The 20,325-nt window shown below is 31.9% G+C and overlaps 1 protein-coding gene across 3 annotated transcripts in view; it reads right to left on the reverse strand.

The window, feature by feature from the left end:
* The window catches only part of LOC128986146 (potassium voltage-gated channel protein eag), a 130,748-nt gene that overhangs the window by 42,309 nt on the left and 68,114 nt on the right, over window positions 1-20,325 (reverse strand). For all 3 annotated transcript variants that reach the window (XM_054406315.1, XM_054406317.1, XM_054406314.1), the window contains exons 2-3: window positions 14,907-15,004; window positions 13,113-13,245 (exon numbers count right to left, since the gene is read on the reverse strand). In XM_054406315.1, coding sequence (XP_054262290.1) covers window positions 13,113-13,245; window positions 14,907-15,004 — 231 coding nt within the window. The remainder of the gene's footprint in view (window positions 1-13,112; window positions 13,246-14,906; window positions 15,005-20,325) is intronic.

Consider the following 20,325-nt stretch of genomic DNA (forward strand, 5'->3'; position numbering starts at 1 on the left):
AACATGTTCAAAACGACTAGCAGCGAGTAAAATGCTAGCGCGCTAGTAAATTTTTACGCTAGTAGACCGTTTACACGCAGCGAATTTACTAGCGCTAATCAACTAGCTGCTAGTACTAGCCTCGTGTACACGGGGCTTTAGTATAAGCCTATAATTGTCAGGGGCCTACATTTAAAAGAACAAGCTTGTCAACACTGGAAACAATAGATTAAGCTGCAACTGTACTGGCAATTGATTATCTTTATGTTTAGCATTTTCTAGTCAAAGTTTTCAATCCCTGGTAATTTGTGAACATATTAAGTGGTGTTAATTTATCCGATGATGCATTCATCAATTTACGGAAGTAAAAAAACTGCACAAGTTATGGTTGGGTTATAGGCCTATTTTATGAAAGCCTTTTAATTAACTTAATTATCTAGACAGATTATTAAAACTGTAATTTGATGTGAGTACCGGTAAGTTAAGTTATGCATCTCTTATCAGCATAACTTAACTTAAGTTTATAAAAACTATTAGGTAAACTTGAAGTCTAAGTTATTAACGTTTTATTATTAAGTTAAAACTTATCAAGACCGTGCGACTAAGCTTATACAAAAAACCAACATCAAACGTAAATCGTAGAAAAAGGCTTTGAGCAAACTAGGCCTAAGTTAGATGTCTCGACAAAAAAAAATCCTTAAGATCCGTATCAAGTCATTTGTATGTAAACTTAGCTGCCTAATTTAGATTTTATTAAAGAAGGGGTTTTTTTTACTTAATTACAGCAAGTCTTCAATTTAATGTCCTGTAACTTAAGTAATTTGAGACAGTAACAAGAATACTAATTTCTTTCAATGTCACAGGCTAGCCAATACAATGGCAACAATAAAACATTGCAACAGATATTGTTGAGTTGCTTAACTTATTAAAGGCTAAGTGACATAAACTGATTCAATGAATCTTAGCTTTGTTGATTTTACAACCTAGCCTCAGCAGGTTGTGCATGCATTTATTTTGAAATGAGTCTTTAGCCCTAATCCATTAACTTAATGGGATAGGCCTAGATTGTAAATAGAATAGACGAAGACCTCAAAGCTAGATTTAAACAAGGATTACTCAGATTTCTATATTTAAAAAATCTTATGAGACCATTTTCAAATTGTTAAAACTAATCTAAATTAATGTAAGGACTAAGGGTGTAACCTAACCTGTAAAAGATTATGTCCACTGAATCTCTGATAACCCCAACTCTGAATTGAACAGTAATAACTTAAGTAAGTTTAAACCATTGCTATTATTATTGTAATAATATGATAACTTTGGTTTAGTGGTGCTCGCTCACCCGAAAAAAAATTTTATAGCATGAACTGATGGATGACGGTGACGGATTACAAAACAAACACAAATAAACACCGTCTGTGTTATTGATTGTTATTATTGTGTTTAGATTCTTATTATTTTTTTTCTTCTTTTGTCAAATTAGCGGTGGTCTGCATTTAGCTTCGAGGTATACTTTTTACATTACTTATTAACAATTTATTGCAGGTTTTACAAGATGACAAACACTAACAAACCAAACAAACAACAATACATTTCTTGTTATACTATTATAAAGTGACCTATAAAATTAAACATTAATACAATATTGCACTAAATAACAACATGTACAGTTCCCTCATCTTTTCTATTCCTATGTTTCAGCTTCTTATAAACAATATTACCTTGGTATTACGGTATTACCCTATTCTGGGTTCTTAAACGTTCGTAACAATAAGACACGCCAGAAGAAGACTGCAAATAAAGCAGGAGCGATGTTAATAATGCAAGCACGCCGGCAGCTGCTGTACTCTTGGAATATTTAATATCTCGAGGGACAAGTTTTTGACAAGTTATCAACAATTTTTGTTTTTACAAACCAACTTTACAACGTGGCTGACACGTTATCTTGTTCTGAAGTTGACACTTTTTGCCTCGGGATTTAAAGGATCAAGTAGGTCTAATCTCTAGATCTAAGGGATTAACAGTCAAAGAGAATGTTGGAATGGGATTACTGTAGCTGTGAACAGAGGGACTTGATTCAAGTACCGGTACATGAAAAAGTACGCGTATTCGTACATATACTTAGCCTATTATTACTACACATTATAGACAATGGTAAAACAAATGTAGGCCTAATCCTTTTTCAAATTTAATTGTCAACAAAGGTCATAGAGCTCACAATATAAATTAATTTATAGTTTCAAAACATGTATATTTCATAAACATTTACCTATGTACACAAAGGAAGAACACAAATTTTATATTTTCATTTGGTTAAACACGTTGGTTGTTGGTAGATCAATTTCAAATCCGCACTCAACCCTAAAAGTAACATAAACTTCACAAACGAGAATGCTATGAACAGATCCATATCCAGCAATTTACACTCGCAGTACTAAAATATACTATGTTATATTAATGTTGTGGGGAATTTCCAGGAGAATGCAATGGAATCGTTTCAACACACATTGACACATAACATCAACATGAACCAACATGCTACATTTGGGACGACATGAAATTAACCGTTGAAACATTAACCATACAATGCTGATTCAAAGAATTAGCTTCTGTATGCCATTATCGGTTCAGCTGTTATCGGATTGAGACTGATATGTTTCAAGCATCAGCTGGCAAAGCTGATCTACCCTTGTCACTATGTTATAACTTCATCAAACATGAAAAATCATACACTTTATAAATTTGCAAAGAATTATCAACAGTTTAACTAAATAATTTATTTTTTGTTATAAATAAATGCAATATTAGTTATTGGCTACAATATGTCACAATGAGGGCAACAGATAAGGACGATGAGGTCAGAATGTTAATCTTTATAAATGAAACCACTGATAGTTGAAACAAATATATTTAAAATAAATAAAAATTATAATAAAATTGAAAACTATAATAATTAAAAGTATGTGAATTGCCATTGTCTACGATCAAAACAAGATTCTTACTGATAAAATAATATCGTTATTTGATTTTGACAACAACAACAAAACTCGGCTAGTAAGTAATAAATCAAGTCGTCCTTGTGACTGTTCGGTTATTGTTTATAAATTAAACGTATGAATCCCATAAAATTCGTACATAAACTACGACACAAACATGATCCATGGCATGCCTCTACTAATTATTCACGTGTAGAGTTAATTTCTACTGTGAACAAAAATTTTGAGAATCACGCAGCTCAAAATTTTCTTTAGACAATCACAAGTGATACTACTTAGACAAGTGGACGAACAAGCAGCACGCTGTGGGCTTTCTAGACATTCCAGTGATCAAACTAGTTTTTTTTATTATAAAAAAAATAAATTTTGACTACTCAAGGTCGCAATTTAAATGCATTGTTAGAGAAAGGACATTTTAACCAGAGGCCTGCCAATACCCAATGGTTTCTGACTAAGTGATAATAGGTATAGCCTCCTCTAATCACGGCCGCCTTTTAACTCCAGGCCGCGGCCTTCGAAGTGGCAACTGGCAACGTCGCTAGTAGGGTTGTAACAGCTGTTTTATTTGGAAGCAGCTAATAGTATTTTTGTATTTACACAAGCTTGGTTACTGGAATATGAAAACATTGACTCAGCTTTAAAGGTACAGCAATATTTTGATTTGTGTATGTTTTATTTTCAAAATTTTGATAAATTTATGTTTATAAATTTAAATTTAAATCAATAAAGTCCGAATTTGAGCTGATGTTACCTGTCTGCCATGTTATCTTATGGGACGTCTGACAACAACCCTACTTACGACGCTGCCAATTCTACCAGGCCATGGCCTGGAGTTAAAGGTGGCCGTGCCTCTAATACAAGGCTACGGTGAGAAAATAGTGGCAACGCCGCAATCCCGACCTACTGAAACAGCTGTTGTATGATTCATAACGGGACGTCTGCGCAATGTTTGTTTATACGTTTGACATTACTGTTTTGCACGGCAATATACCGGCCGGTGCGACGTTGCCAAACATCTACGCCACAGCCTTTTATTAGAGGAGGCTATAGGCATTGACTATATAAACTATATAGTCAATACTATAGATCTCTAAGGTGAGGACAAGTTTCTGTTTACTGAATTATTCTCATCTATAAGCCTAAGCCAAATAGTTATGATAATAATGAAATAACGATTTTGAGGATTTTAATATTTTGATATATGGATTGTTGGATACTCAACAAGTTCAAAAATACCATCGCACCATTGGCAGCAATGTTGACCAACGTTGAACCTTAATGAAGATTGGGTACAGTTTGCGAACAGCTATTTTCACATTTAGTCTACACACCACTGTTCTTTCCAAATAATTATCCTCCCCAAAAATGTGCGTATTACCAATCCCATTAATAACACCCATAGTCACATGTAGTGATGTTTCAATTTCAGTTAGGCCTTCATATGGCCATTTTTGAACACTAAAATAATATAAACCGAAAAGAGGAAGGAGAATGCTTTTTTGAACTGTTATACACGTATTTTTATAAACATCGAATCCACTTACGAGTTGCACTTTGCACTCAAGCTTACTGTATAGTAAATATTGCTTCCATTGGGGTCTTTTATTTCCTAATCAAATATTCATTAAAATCCCCGTTTAAATTGTATAATATTAGTTTCGATTTATAGTAAAAACAAATTAATAGCTATAACCATATACTACGAATATTCCAGATTTGTTTATATGGTCCCATACTACGCAGGATAGTGTTTTTTGTCAATTATTCTAGCAGGTCGGAGGCCGCACTAGGTTTAGTCGTTAAATCCTCCTATCATCGACATGTTGCTTTGGGATGGTCATCCCAATATTTTTTAGCCCACCTTAAGTCCTAGAAACATGTTTAAGGTTCTAGGAACATTGATAGTCATTTGCAGCAAAAAAAAAAAAAATATCTGTCTTTCAGGAAAGGAAAAAGTTATCTATATACGAGAAATTTTTTTTTTGGATTTATTTATTATACATCGATGTTTAAATCACTTCTCGATCCATCCTAATTGCGTTCGAGCTATCAAAAGCATTTTATTCCATTGCTAACGGGTAGTAATTAGTCTTCCTGGACAGAATACCAGAATACCATTTTCTGTTGGAACAGTGTTACAACTAGCAAGCCATACTATTCCCAACAAACTATTATGTGGTTTTTAGGAATATAATTTGTTAAGAATATTCCAATTTTATCATAAATGATGTTTCTCGTATCTCCTCATCTACTGATTTTAACCGTCTCTATCAAAACTACAGCTCTGAACTTGTCTACTTCTGTTGAGTTAATTTATCTGTTGAAGTAATACAGCGTGGTCGTATTTATTATTTAAATAATAACGACGTAATCGTGTTAAAATAATTTATAAATGAAAATACTTTTTGAAAATTCCACGTTTTTAAACGCACTAAAAAGTAGAACATAATTTTTTAATATGTGGAGAGACTAAATACTTGTAAGATTTAAAACGAAAAACGTGGGGTGCATGCTAATTTACAATTACCTTCACCTATTGAACTATTATTATCTATTGCATGCGCCCCACGTTTTTGTTTTAAATCTTATTAAGTATATATTATCCCCACATAATTATAAATTATTTTCTACTTTTTAGTCTTTAATGTGTAAATATGATTTATATGACCTGTTAATACATAACCTAAACTTATTATCTGTAATCAGATATGCTTTATTTTTACTTTTTTTAGTTTATTAGACCTAGACTTTTTCAGAAACCCAATTTAGTATTATGTTACAAAACAGTAAAATACACATAAAATATAATATCATCTCATTTATCATTACAAAAACGTGTAAAGGTAGATTATATTAATCCCTTTCATACAACTTATACTACTGCAGTTTTTAGGTATTAGCTTATAAAACTAAAAATCTAATCTTTATACTACCGTACTTTTCGTAATGTTGTTAACTGTATAAGTACCATATACAGTATATATTTAGGATTTTACTGTAAACGATATTTATATCACTTACAAATCTCTTGGTGAAGGTTCAAATGAGCTAAAATACGATATTGTCTTAAAAATATTTTTGTTTTTTAACATTGCTATCTATTCCTAATGTTCTATTTAAACTAAGAACTACATGTTCTTAAGAACTAAATTCTATACTAAAAACGTACCTCTTGGAGTGCCTGCAGTGATGAGCAAAGAAACAAAACAAATGATGGTTTAGAATAAATGAAGTGAAAAATAATTTATTTTCCTTACTGTTGCAATGCACATTCTCTTTATACTTAATTCGTTATAAAAATGAATTAATTAAATATAATTATTTAGTTATATTAAAGAAAGTTTAAGAACTAATTAACTATCTATGATGCATTATTTAGGTGTTTGTAGTACTTATTTAGTGCAGGTAAATATTTGGTTTTAGTTTTACATAGCTTTTTATACAATTATTTAGCTAAATACTTATAAATTACGTGCAAGAATAAGAACTTGCAGGAAAATATTTGTGCTTAAAGATTAAAGCTACCAGATTGAAGGTTACAATTTACAAAAGATATTAAAATTGAGCTATCAAATATCATTGTACAATCAATAGATTTAAGATAAAATCATGCAAAGAGAAATGTGCCGTATTTAGAGATTTAGAGCAAATATTAAGATTAATAATCAGATAAATATTCGACAGCAAAATAACAAAGCAAACTAGAGGTGTCAAAGTAAAATGGGATGGAATAAGAATGAATGATTACATGCTTAAAGACTAAATAATTGAAAGACTAAGTAGAAAATGTATTATAAGTGGATAAGAAATTTTACACTACTCGGGGAAAGCTATGCTTATCTATCAAACACCTAAATCTAACTAATAAATAGTTCAAAAACTTCTACTATGTATTATTACTTTTGATTACAATCTTGAATGAATTGTTTTTTTGCTAATTACTAATTCGTATAAGGTTCTAAAAATATATATTAATCACTAGTTCGTGCTTTGATTATTGACTTTACAAAACCTCGTTGATTCCCATTGAACCTAATTTGCATTAGGATTGGTGCATGTAAAATAGTCAAATAGCCTGTCCAATAATAATAGTTGTAATACAAGTGCTTCTAATGATGGATTGTCGCTGGCAAACGGTTGCGGCATTGCCATAAAATGTACATATTACCCCATTACTAACCCTTACTAGTTAGGTTGTAAATCGTAGTTGTTTATTAGATTAATGAAACGGATAAGTTATATTATTCATGGTTTGCATTAAATATAGGCATTGACTATTGGATACTGAGTAGACATCCCCTCTATATAGACTAGCTGTTGTCAATTTTTCATTAAATAAACAACGTGCTTCTGTAAGCCAGTCACAGAATGCGCTAGTGTCCAAATTCTATTTTATGCCTTATTTTTTGTTTCTGACTAGGTTGATTGGTCATAACAGTTGCTATAGCTCACCATAAAAAGTTTGCGTATTCAACAGAATTTAGTAATTTAGAACAGCGAAATCTGTCGGTGGCTCACATCAACTACAACAATTTCGATAAAAAAAATCTGGCTACAAATTTAACATGCGATGGAATGTCTAGATAGGCTAATGATTCGTGGAGAATCAAACAAAATATAGATTCTTTACCAAGCAGGAATTTTAATGATAGTTCCTTCTCTACCTTTTACAGATTTTTGCTTGGTTGACAACTTGATTCTAATTTCCTTACACTTTTTATCGGTGTTGTTTCTACCCATTCTAGGATGTTATAAAATTAACAGCTCGTAAAACTACTTAATTATATCTTTAGAGGTTTTTAATCCATACTTTACTCACCAGGACAGTTGGTTATGGAAAATATTTTTTCACGAATAAATTTTACTACCAATAAATTTGTTCTTTGTGAATTTTGCTTATATTTACAGACAAGTATGGAGATAGAGTATTAACACAAGTTGATGTATGGTGCATCCCATGGGTGTCGTCGGGCTAGAACAGTCTCTTGCTTAAGCATATTGCAAACTCACTGCTTACTGGATACAGTTACATAGTGTATTATTGTGTATTATTCTGTTTGGGTAGCAGCTCAGATGCCTGTTTGATTGAGCCCATGGCCTAATTTTATAATATTCATCAACTTATGTTTTGTTATTGAATAACTGTCAGCACGATATTATATAATCTAATATTTAGTGGTCTTGATACTTGGATGGATCATAAATAAAGATGTACTTCTATGTAGATCTATTTAAATTGGTTATACAGCTGTTACTTATGATTTTAATGTTTTAAATGGACTTTTAGTTGAAAATCTAACGATAAGCAACGCGCATTGTGTACAATAAGCACTAAAGTAGTAGTTTAAAAATATTCCAAAAAGCTCTAGAAAAGTTTCACTTTCTGGCTGGACTGTACCTCTCAATGTTAATCCAGTCTCAAGAGACCGATGATCATCTGATCAACGGCTAATGAATATTCAAAGACCTCTGAGCAAACCGACCTCAACTTGGTGGTCTGTGATCCTGACTATCAAGTAGAGATATCTTGCCATAAATCTCAACACCGTTTAAAACTCTATAGATCCTTACACGTCTTCGTAAGTGAAATATTCGAATAACGTATCCAGTTGGCGACATTTCAAGCGATTTTGTGTTTGTATAATGTAATATTTACCTACGGAACTATGTTCAAACTAATATATATTTTGTCACGTGCGTGAAATAAATAAAAATAAATAGCTTTAAATTAAAATCCAGAGGACTGGAGTACGGCTCAACATATCGTGTAAGGATGTAAGAAAGAATATATGCATATAAAATTACCGAATTTACAATAAAATAAATGATTATATGTTTCATGGGTAAATCATACTTATACGTCCAAGAAAGTTTTAGTTACAGATATTAGAACAGAAAACACATCGAAAATAAAAATAAACAAATTAAGTTACTGGCCGAAAGTAATCGTGTCAGTATCTTTATTTTAATGGGACTCTGAAAAACCTGTGAAGCCTTAAAATACAAGTTGATTTTATAATATTAGTAAAGGTTCCGAGTCAATGACGTCATTTGTTTATATGTATAATCCATACAGTTGCTGTTCTAATATTCGAGGTTTTGATCGATCAGGTGATTTCATCCGCGTGCACAGTTTGTAAGTGATACGTCATTTGTCCGTTAACTTTAAATAACTTTGTACAATGACGTCATGGAGACTAGGGAAGCAGCAATTTTGTTCCGCAGTGAGGAAGAATGTAATTTAAGTTTCAAACCGTGCAAACCTTATTAGCAAAGTCAGGTGATTTTGGAGGTCACTGCTTATTGTAATGAAGTGATATTGATATTACATAGTTTGTAATTCAATATAATTCAGAGTAAAATGTGCGGATTTTATTATAGCGTATGAAAGTTATTTTTGAATAATAGTGAAGAAAATTTCACTTAATATACAGACAAAGATTTGATAATGATAAAATTACTTTAAAGCTAATTTAATTGTTTTCACTTGTTGTCCATTTTAATGGTAAATAAAAAAAATGTATTTCATCGTTAAAGTCCAAACTGTAGCTGCGAATATTGCAAAAACTGGATTAAATAAAAAAAATAATAATGATTAAAATTTGCTAGGTTTTAACAAGCATCTTGGAAGAGAGAGAATAACGGATTGAACTTGAAAATCACAAATCACAAGAAATTAAACAAGAACTATCAGGATGTAAATCAAAGTCGGGTTTGCGTTTGGCACCGGCCAACATTTGGGAGTAAGGAGGTTTTGCCATGCAAGCTTCTAGATTCACCGAAAATATATTTTGTAAAGTAATTTTTACATCACAACTGTGTTATAATATAAATATTGATTGTTAATGCATTGGCAATGAATAATTACAAATAAAAATATTATGTTGGGTCTGTCTGGTTAAAAAAGTTATTTTCCTCCATGTAATGACGATAAGAAGGGCCACCAGAAAAAATATGATAATAAGTTTTTACTACTTTAGCGAACTATTTTACATTCGTATAATCTATAGGCCTATTAGAAATTATTTCACCACGTTATTTGATTGTTAAAATGTCCTAAACTTGCAAATAGGAAAATTCAATCGGCAAAACAGCATAAGAAATATTAAATTTTTTAACTTATGTTAAAATTAATATTTTAGTAATATATTTTTCTTCCTTCAATCCCGAAACTACAGTGTAGTCTTCGGAAATAAACATATTTATGCAGTGTATTTTAACCAAAGTCACACGCCATAATTGTAATGGTCGAATTTCAAGCATCATAAATTTGTTAGTGTACTACATTATCTCTGCAATCAAAAACAGAGTGACCAACAAAACTATCACAGCTTTGTTTTACTTTGATCAGACTTATTTATATTTATATTTCACTATGTGAAAATTGTCTAAAAATTTTATTTAATTTTTTTATTGATTAATGTTTCAATGAGTCTATTTGCACTAGTTTGCACTAGGCTATCCTCTTAAAGAGTCACATTATCAATCCATATAGACAATATATTTAATACATTCCACCAATTAGTTGGGTTAAGCGAGCTAGTATAGTGAGAGCGGGACTTTGGTTCCTGAGATCACCGGTTCAAATCTCGCCAATCCAAAATGATTTTATCCAAGTGATAATGCCGTGACTCCCCAACCCCCTCTGACGAACCCTTGAGTAGTGTGAATAATCCGGGCTATAACCAAAGGGAGAAAAAATAGTTTCCACCAAAAAGCTGAGTCATTTCTTGTTCTTTACTTGACTCCAATCTTGCCCAAGATAACCAGGATGCTGACGTTAAATCATCAGAAGGTACATTAGCATAAGATTAATGATCTGTGGGACCATCCCCGCCACTGACCTGGAAACCCTACTGGCAATGTGCAACGTGTGTGATGTTACATAGTAAACTTATGAAATTAATCTCGGATAGCAATAATACATTATGCAATTCTCATTTCCTAACAAATCACTGTAATTTTTCTTCACTGTATTTTGGTAAAAAATGTTATAAATACGTACTCAATCATGGTTTTCGTAAATGGACAAGAAGTAATAATTAAGTTTTACTCTGGATAAAATGTAGTGTGAAAAATCTTTTGAGGTGCAAACAAAATCCAGCTGTTATTGTTTTTTTACTGATTTCAAAGAAAAAAATACCATACGTGAATAAGTTGGTACCAGTCATAGTCCTAATATAAAAAAACTGAATTATCTCATTTTCGTCTGTATTTTATCTATTTGTTTCATTACTTTTAAATTATTTGAATAATTGGTCATAGTATGTAAAACTGGATGGTAGCTTAAACAATTGATTTTATCAAAAGTTAAACACAATCATCAGGGTTTTCTATCTCGCCTAAAGTAGTACAGACAAGGTTTGGGTTCCTTGAAGTCCCTAGTATTCTTGTAGACATATGATATTTTCACATGAAATAAATCTGACTTGTATTTGGAGCACCGGCGAATTAGCTCTGTAGGTATATTTTCTGTTTTTAATTTAACCTTATAACACTTTTACGGGCATCTTTGTGTGCGAGGAGGAAATTAAAATTTGTACCTATAGTCTATAAGATGGAACCAGTCTCCTGACCCTTGATCTACCAGAGACTTGCCCAAGCCTCAAACCATTAGACCAGCCCCTGTGATCAGGAGACAGGTTCCATCATACAGACTATAGTCCATAACACAAAAAATCCCTATTACAAATCTGCAATAGTTTTTCACAATTCATAATTTATTTATTAAAATGTCTGTAAAAAGTCTTTAAATTGACTGATGGACATTGAGCTCTAAGTTCATAAATAAAGAAGCATTAAATCAACACTGGAAAATGTTTTTTTTATCAAATTTGGGCAAAAATATAAACTAATAAACTTTTGGCACACAACTAGTATTTTTTACGTTTTCTGAATCCATTATTGACATTGATTACTATGTTAAAATAAAGTTTAATGCATTGGAATGGCTATCAAGTAAAGCTTACTTATGATCGTGAAAATTTGATTACTTTACTAACAATTATTCTAAAAGGATAATCGTAAATGTTAAACGGTTGTAAACTAAGACGATTTTAAACTTCCGCATCAACGTAACACCTCACACACTTCAGATTTTATTTTTCATAAGTTCACCTTGACGCAAAGAACCAGACACAACATATTGTGTTACGCCGCCAAATAAATATTTACCCTTACATTTCGCGTATTCCTTTCATTTGCTAATCCGAACACCAAAAGTGTTGAACACCTGATAAATACACACTAACCACTCAACATACAACACTATTTGCACTACATATATACAGTGTCCCTACATACAGACCAACAGGTTATAGACGGGGTATAGGTGCAGTGAGAAAGAGAGAGCAAGCCACTACAACGAGTATAGAGTGAGAGAGAGATAGAGAGTAGAGAGTAGAGAGATAGGTATAGTTGCAATAGCACATACATTCCCATCTAAACATGTATATACAACAAGTAACATAGAATGTAAATTACAGTTCTGGTACAAAACCTTGGATGAATTAGCTTACTAGGTAAACTGTACAAAGATTACGAATAGTTTATTTAAAAAATATACGTCTATATACATACCTATGTTAATTTAGGTATGTATACTATCAGTTACATTATTGGCAATGTAATGCAATGGTTTCATAAAAATTGAAATCAAAACCAGAATAACAGATTTTTTACGTAATCGTTAAAATGTTAACGGTGTTTGATTATTCAGTGCAACATTTGAATTTTAGTTAATCATTTATTTCACGAAACGCTCAAATTCCTTCGAAAAGCCTAAAAAATAAACTAAAGTACCCCAAATAGAGTTATTTTCGTATTAGGAAGCTTTAAGCTTTTCGAAATCAAAATACAACAGGGTTAATAATCAGGACCCTACTGTAACTTGATAAGATGTAATATTCGATAGAAAAATATTAACTGAAATTAAGTTAACTCTGATAGGGTACTCATTTTTTAAGACTCCGGCGATCTCTTTTATAGTATGTACGATGGAACCTGTCCCCAGCCACTTTATCTACCTGGGACTAGACCATACCTTAACCCACCGCCAATTTCCTGGTAGATGGAGGGTCAGGAGACAGGTTCCATCATGCAGACTATAGTGGAAACACATTGGACACTATAACTTACTGTTTTTCTTGTAGAGGAGGATCTCGAACTGGTCGTGCAGTTGGTTCTCTAGGACTTCATCGATCCTCGCGATGGTCTCCTTGTCAGTCAGTTCTCCGTACATGAACGTACAGCGACACGACTTCTGCATCACCTGGGAGAAAAAGTATGTGAAGAGTTGGGTAGAAACCCTAACCTAACCTAACCTAACCTTACCAAATAGGTTAAGTGTAAGAGAGGGCAATGTGGCCCTAACTTTGCCTGATTAAATAAATCATTTTCATTTCATTTCATTTCAAACCTAACCTAACCTAAACTAACCTAACCTAACCTAACCAAACCAAACCTAACCTAACATAACCTAACCTAACCAAACCTAACCTAACCAAACCTAACCTAACCTAACCTAACCTAACCTAACAAGTTTCCTCTACGTATATCTTTAGTATCTTGAAACAACAGGTAGATGAAGTATTTTAAATTAGGAACAACGTTCTCCCTCATGACTCATTAACATTGACTTTTGGATATTACAGTAGACTAGTAAATATATCCAGTTTTACATTTAAATATGTAATATATTATTGAGCCGTTCTGAAAGAGTGTTACTGCAAAATATATATTTTAACTGTATTTGATCAATTTATGTAATTGTTGTGAAATAAACGATCCTAAGATGTAAGTATTTTTTTTGTTTAGCTTAGTTAAAACATCACCGAATACAATGGAAATTACTCATTTCACGATAGCATCGACACGTGAATTGGTGGTCAAATTAATCAAAAATAATTTTAATTGTTAAAAATAGTCTACTAGGTACAATTTTTGATCCATTTCATGGGCTATTGTTAAAGCAAAAGTAATAAAGTTGAAGTTTTAAGTCTATAAATAATATAATCAAGAAAAAGTATCAAATCGAAGTTAATAAATTAAGGAAGGCTACAAACTCTCAAGAATAAAGATGATAACGTATGCTATGCCAATCTGATAGTTCTAGAAATAAAATTATACAGCACACACATACAGTAATTTTTCTGCTATTAATTTAAATATCCAACGTGAGGAATAATTTCTTAGAGAAACCAGGGATGCAATTTCCAAGGAAATTTACAAACCTAAAATATTATAGTCTGTATGATGGAACCTGTCTCTTCACTCTATGCCTTACCTGAGAACTGGCCAGGTAGATCCGGCTAGGAGACAAGTTCCATCATACAGACTATAGATGAGTCTGATATCCCTGGCAAGTTTAAATTTAGAGCGGACATTTCACTAATAACTTTATAAAAATGGTAAGATATTATTTATGACATAAATCAAGAAGACAGTGTAGGTTGTCTATTTATTTCAGCCTCTAGACTCAAAAGGATGAGCTTCTATAACACTCCGACGATCTGGAAACGAGCCAAATAATAATTTATCTTGTTGCAAATGCTATACACTATAATCTTTGTTTTCCAAATGAAAATTACATACAACACACCTCTTTGGTATATTATCCAGGCTTTAACTAAACATAGCTATATACCTATTCAATCCTATGTATTATGATAATAGTGAAAACATGATTAAACCTAAATAGTTTTTAAATGTTTTTTTTTTTTAGATTTTGGTGATATTTTTTATCACAGTAAATAATCTGATTCCAAATAACCCAGTGTGTGCTTTTTTTAGGTATTATGAATTTAATAGTTGATCTAAAAAGGTAAACTTGATACTATACGATGTGAGATATTATCTACATTCCTTACTTAGCACGAACTTAAAATATTGATTGAGAAATAAAATTGCAAATACAACTTTAGAAAGACATACCTCTGCCCTATTGTAACCAGAGATCTTGCAGAACGATTCGTTGCAGTACACTATGGGGAAATCTACTATCTGTGCGTTGGCCAATAGGAAACTGCTATCTGCTGAAACAAATACTAGTATTAGAAACTCACGTAATGATTTGGAGAAGCTAGATTTGGGATGTGAAAATAAGCTTAAAAAATAGAAAATATACATATAAGTTATAAGGTAACCGGCCTTTCAATACTAACAATATCTGATTCACTAACGGTTTTGTAGAAGCTGGCCATCTTGAAGACAGTATCGAAACGATAACGTCTGTATGACGGGACTTGTCCTCTGACCAAGGTCTACCTGGCCAATGGTTTAAAAGGACCGTCCAGACCCAGGTAAACCCAGGGGTATGAGACAAGTTCCATCATACAGACTATAATACTGACTATCACTGCTCTGAAAATAGTTATCAACTAAGCCAAAACATCAGAACAGTATATATATACAGGGCAAGAGCCCTGATCTCTAGCCCTGATACATATAAGTGATGCAGTGTGGTTTTGCACTGAATACAACGATGAACTTATTAAGTTTGGCTATAGCTTACTTCTACGTTTCCATTAGAGAAAATATACTACTAAAGTAAACATATTTCACCTAGTGTATAGAATATTATTTTTTATGCAACAAAAATGGATGTCGTTTCATAAAATGTTATAGTAGTTGAAAATCCAAAAATAAATAAAGTGGTTGACGTTAAATTAACAGTATTTGTAAGGCATTAGGCAGGCCAATTAAAACCCCTGTCTTGAATACCAGACAAAAGTTTATTAAAAATTACGTCTAATTGCTTCCAATGTATAAAATAATATTGGTTGTTTCCTTTTATCAACAGTAAAATACATTGAAACCCAACAAAACCCAGGAAACATGACATATGACTTGAAGGAAAATGGCTGATTGTTTGTGCCTGGTAAAATGTATTGGCCAATAAGGATGGAATAATCTTGACATTTTTCATCCCTGGCGCTGTGATTTGGTCTTTGTCATATGGTTCTAGGTATTTCTACGTGATTTTAGGCTGAATAACGAAAACATTTCTCGTTTTATATGTATTGTTAGATATGTTTTGAAATTAAACAGTTAAAGCTTTTAAACTAGTCAGAAAGGTGGTGTAATACTGTGTCTTAGTTGATAGGGCATCAGATTTTGTGTGAGAAGAACGGGATCTATATCCAGTATTCGCCTCAAAAATAAAAATAAAATAAAACTTTGGATAAAACGATTTTTCTTCAAACAATTTTAGTATAAAAATGATACATACATTAAAAGATAACATAAGGTGAAACAATATTTATAACCCTTTTATACATCGTCATTTACATCGTTAAAAGAAAACTATCGGTTTATGATATGATCTTTGTAATAAATCCTACAGGTTTAACGTTGTATAGTCAATTACCAAAAGAAAATAATCATAAAATTATACTCTATAAAAGATTGTTACAATTGCACGAATTTCGTTAGTGATTGGTATACACGTTTCCAAGTTGAAAACCGATTTGCTTGGGCGATCTGGAGGGATATTTGGGGGGAAATTAATTGATCTTTAGTATACACATAAATGCTATACTTTGAAAGAAGCCCCGTTGGGAATAAAGTGTCTTAAAGCCATTCACTTTTCGAACAGTGATTATAATTCTTAATACTTTTTTACCACCCAATAACAATTTTTTCTTAATAATATGTTTTTAAATTGGCATTTTTTAGTGAGCTACCTTGTTTACAGTTCTGTATTTATCCTTCCTTTCCGTTCGCGCTTTTATGTACTCAGTTACATTTGATCATTACTCATAATCTTATAGTTTTTCCAGTAGACATTACATTTCCTTTTTGATTCCCCAGGAAAAAGTCAAAAGCATAATTTTTACTCTCAAAAATATAAAATACCCCCGCCGCAGCAAGCCTGCAGACTAAGCGAATTTCAACTTGTCTGATTACATTTTGACTAAAATATTTCCATAAATAAGACATATTTATTCCCAATTTAAATAACATTAGATTTAACTAGTACTTAGGTTTGCTGCTACGGGGAAGGTAAAAAGTGTTTTTTTGACCATATGTCAATAGTATAGGATGCAATAAATAAATTTGCCAAATTTTATCAATATATATCCCTAAACAAGTAAACTACAACAGTTTTCATTTTCTCCATAAGAATAACATGGGAATTTTAAATTACACTTTTTTTATTTTCTCCATGACCGTTAGGCATACAACAGCGCTTCAATATACTAAATTATTTCTTTTTTTAATCTCTACAAAATGGTTCATAAAGAAATTGAAATTTTTTTGTTTTTAGGGTAAAAAATGGGAAACCCCCATTTTTACCCCATAAAACCCCCCATAAACCCCTGTTCCCATGGTCCAATTATACTGGTTCGCGAACTCGTTGAAATAAACATAGGTTTACACGTTTGTACCAAATTTCATCAAAATTGGATCATTTTTGCTCGAGTTATCGTGCTAACGGACATATATATATATGAATTTGAACGGATGGTGTTTTTGGTCTCTGGGGACCTCAAAACGAAAAAGTAAATCGGTCCCTGGTCTAGGTCTTACCATGAGACCAACGGTAATAGCTTATTCCCTATATGGGAAATTCGCTAACAAGTACAGAAAAAGTCAACAAGAAAACATAAAAAAGATTTATGCCCTTTACAAATAAGGCAACAAACTGGTAGAGGTATATACACTATTTACAATGACAAAATGAAGACACTTATTCAACGAAAATTTCCCCGACCGATGCTTAAATTTGTAGAAATTGTTTTCAGCTTTTTGCAATGTAAAAATTCTTAAACTCTATAGTTAAAAAGTTGTTCTGGTCCAGTAGCAATGTGAAGGTGGCAGGTGGAACGTATTGCATGTTGAACACGATTGGTGTTTGTAGTCAAGTCCTACGGGAGTGGCCCAATTATTGGAGCGTGTCGAAACGTTGACATTGGCCGACTTGGCGGGGAAGATTGGACGGGTTGGGAAGGGTGTTATGACCACAGGGCTTATCGACACTTTTTACCTCTGAACCCTATTCGTCCAACCGATATTTATAATATGCAACTTTTTAAAACTATTTTAATTTTAGTATATGGACTTTGCTTATGTGTGTTTTACTAGGCTACGGTTCGGGAGGTAAGGAAACTGATTCCGTCTTCAAGTGATTAACTGTTAAACTTCATTTCCATATTTACCCTATCTAGCTTAACCATGTTAATTTTCTCCACAGATTGATTACATTATATAGGTGTATTCCATTAAAAAAATCACTTGAAAGTGGGAGAACTTTCCTTTGGCTCCGAAACGAAGTGCAATTAAAACACAGTGTAGGAAAAGTATATAAGCGAAGATAAAATTGTTATCCTTTGCAGTTATGAACTTTAAAAACACAGTAAAGCTATTGATTATTTCTAACATTTCTTTTGTTTGGAGTTTAATTTTTGTGGTGAGTTTTTTTTTTGCCTAAGTGATTATTGCAAATCAATTAATCTTCAACTTTCATAGTTTTCATGATTAATATTTAAAACTAATAGTGATTAAACATGTGTTTGATATGGAAAGATATGGAAGTAAACGATGTAATAAGTTGAAATGTTCCATCAAAAAATAATCTACTAGTATATTTTAAACACGTAATAGTAAAATATTTTTTTCATTTTTTATATATGCCTTTTTGAGATATTTATAAGTCCAAATTAAACCAAGGGTTCCCATTAATTGAAGTAATTGTTAAACTAAATCTGTCCTAAGATTCGCAACATTTTCAACTGTAGTCAATAACATTAATAAAACAGAAGATTATTTTATGTGCAGTACTTAGTTTTGTTCAAGCAAAATCATGCAACCTTTTTTGATACTGTGTTCTAAAACAATTTTACAGAGGAAAACACACAAAACACATCGTAAGTGCAATATTGGGATATATTTTCCCCTAAAAAAGTATGTTGAAATAACTATACAGTAAAAATACTTGTCACGGTTGTGGTTTTACACATACTTCATTTCCAAAAAATGTCTCCTTTTATTTATAAATATTGTTCAGGCCAAGGAGATAACCAATGGCAATGTAGCATGTTTCTGGAATGTGTGAAGAAATTGGTTTCGTGCTGCCCGTAACTCAGGGATGTAGAACGGGAGAATTTACTGCCTCTCTTCCCAAATATAGAAAATTAAAGGTATATTTAACACGAAGGGATGTTCACTTTTTTACCAAGTTCAGAAAATACGTTTATGATTATTTAGGTTATGAATTTTTTGAACTTAGTTTAGTTTACAGGTTCCTTACATCAATCAAGTCCAGATTTATTGGTTTGGATGATACTAAACATTGGTTATTTTATATAACATTATTTTGTAAAACTTAGATATTCATTCAATCATAGACTTATTCTATGGTCTTTTTGAAAAACACACAGAATCTGATAACTAAGGTGAACGTTTGTTCAATTTGTACATATTAATTCCAAATGCATAATTTACCATAATAATTTAAATAGAGTTCTTTAAAAAGTAGTCTTTAATAACAAAAAATGCATTTGACTAGAATATCGCTCATATTTTTATTATTTTTTTATTTTTTAGTTTGGATACTGGATTTCTTAATGGAAATTTTTTAAATAATTTAATCAGCTCTGGCAGGAAAATTACTATTCATCTTGAATATAACGTTTTTTGCTATAAAAGGGTGTCATTGACTATGGTTGCCATGGCTTCTTTGGAAAGTAATTTTACATTTATATTATTTTGAACACTATATTTAGTCAACGTTTTTGCACAGTTTTTGTGCTTTTTAGTTTCTCTAAGAAATAAAATGGCGTTCATATTCCAAAAAACTCTGAACATTAGTATTATTAAAATGTACTTTGTCAAATGTAAATTTTGCAAAATTGAAATCCACAGCTTGATCTTATACATCAAAATGAGATTTTAATATTTGGAGAAAGTTGGGGAGAAATTATTTGTTGTAAATGTAATAGCCATAATATTGTTATTTGTCAAGAATGACACATTTTCAGATAGTTTGTCAACTTGGAGGGACAAATTACGGAGTTCCTCAACCTCGAAGGTGTTTTTCTTCGAGACTTATTGCGCCTACTAACTTTCTAACGACCAGCAATAAGTTTGCCGTGTTTGTTCTCAAATCTAAAAAATACGCTTATATCAAACAATCTTGTTTCCTTTAATCCTAGTAACTTTCTAATGGTTGGAAACCGGACACAGCTGTCCTTAATACTTAGACTTTTAACATCCTTCAATAAATGGTCATGACTAATGAAGCAGCTGATCTTAGTCAGTGGCAAAACTACACAGATCATCTAACTTCATTATACAGTCATCCTTCACTCATTTTTGGGTTTAAATTTATAGGTAGCGTCCCCATCTAAAC

Source organism: Macrosteles quadrilineatus, unplaced genomic scaffold (genome assembly GCF_028750875.1).
Source record: "Macrosteles quadrilineatus isolate MER2022 unplaced genomic scaffold, UCM_ALF_1.0 Scaffold_2__2_contigs__length_208266976, whole genome shotgun sequence".
Lineage (NCBI taxonomy): Eukaryota > Metazoa > Arthropoda > Insecta > Hemiptera > Cicadellidae > Macrosteles > Macrosteles quadrilineatus.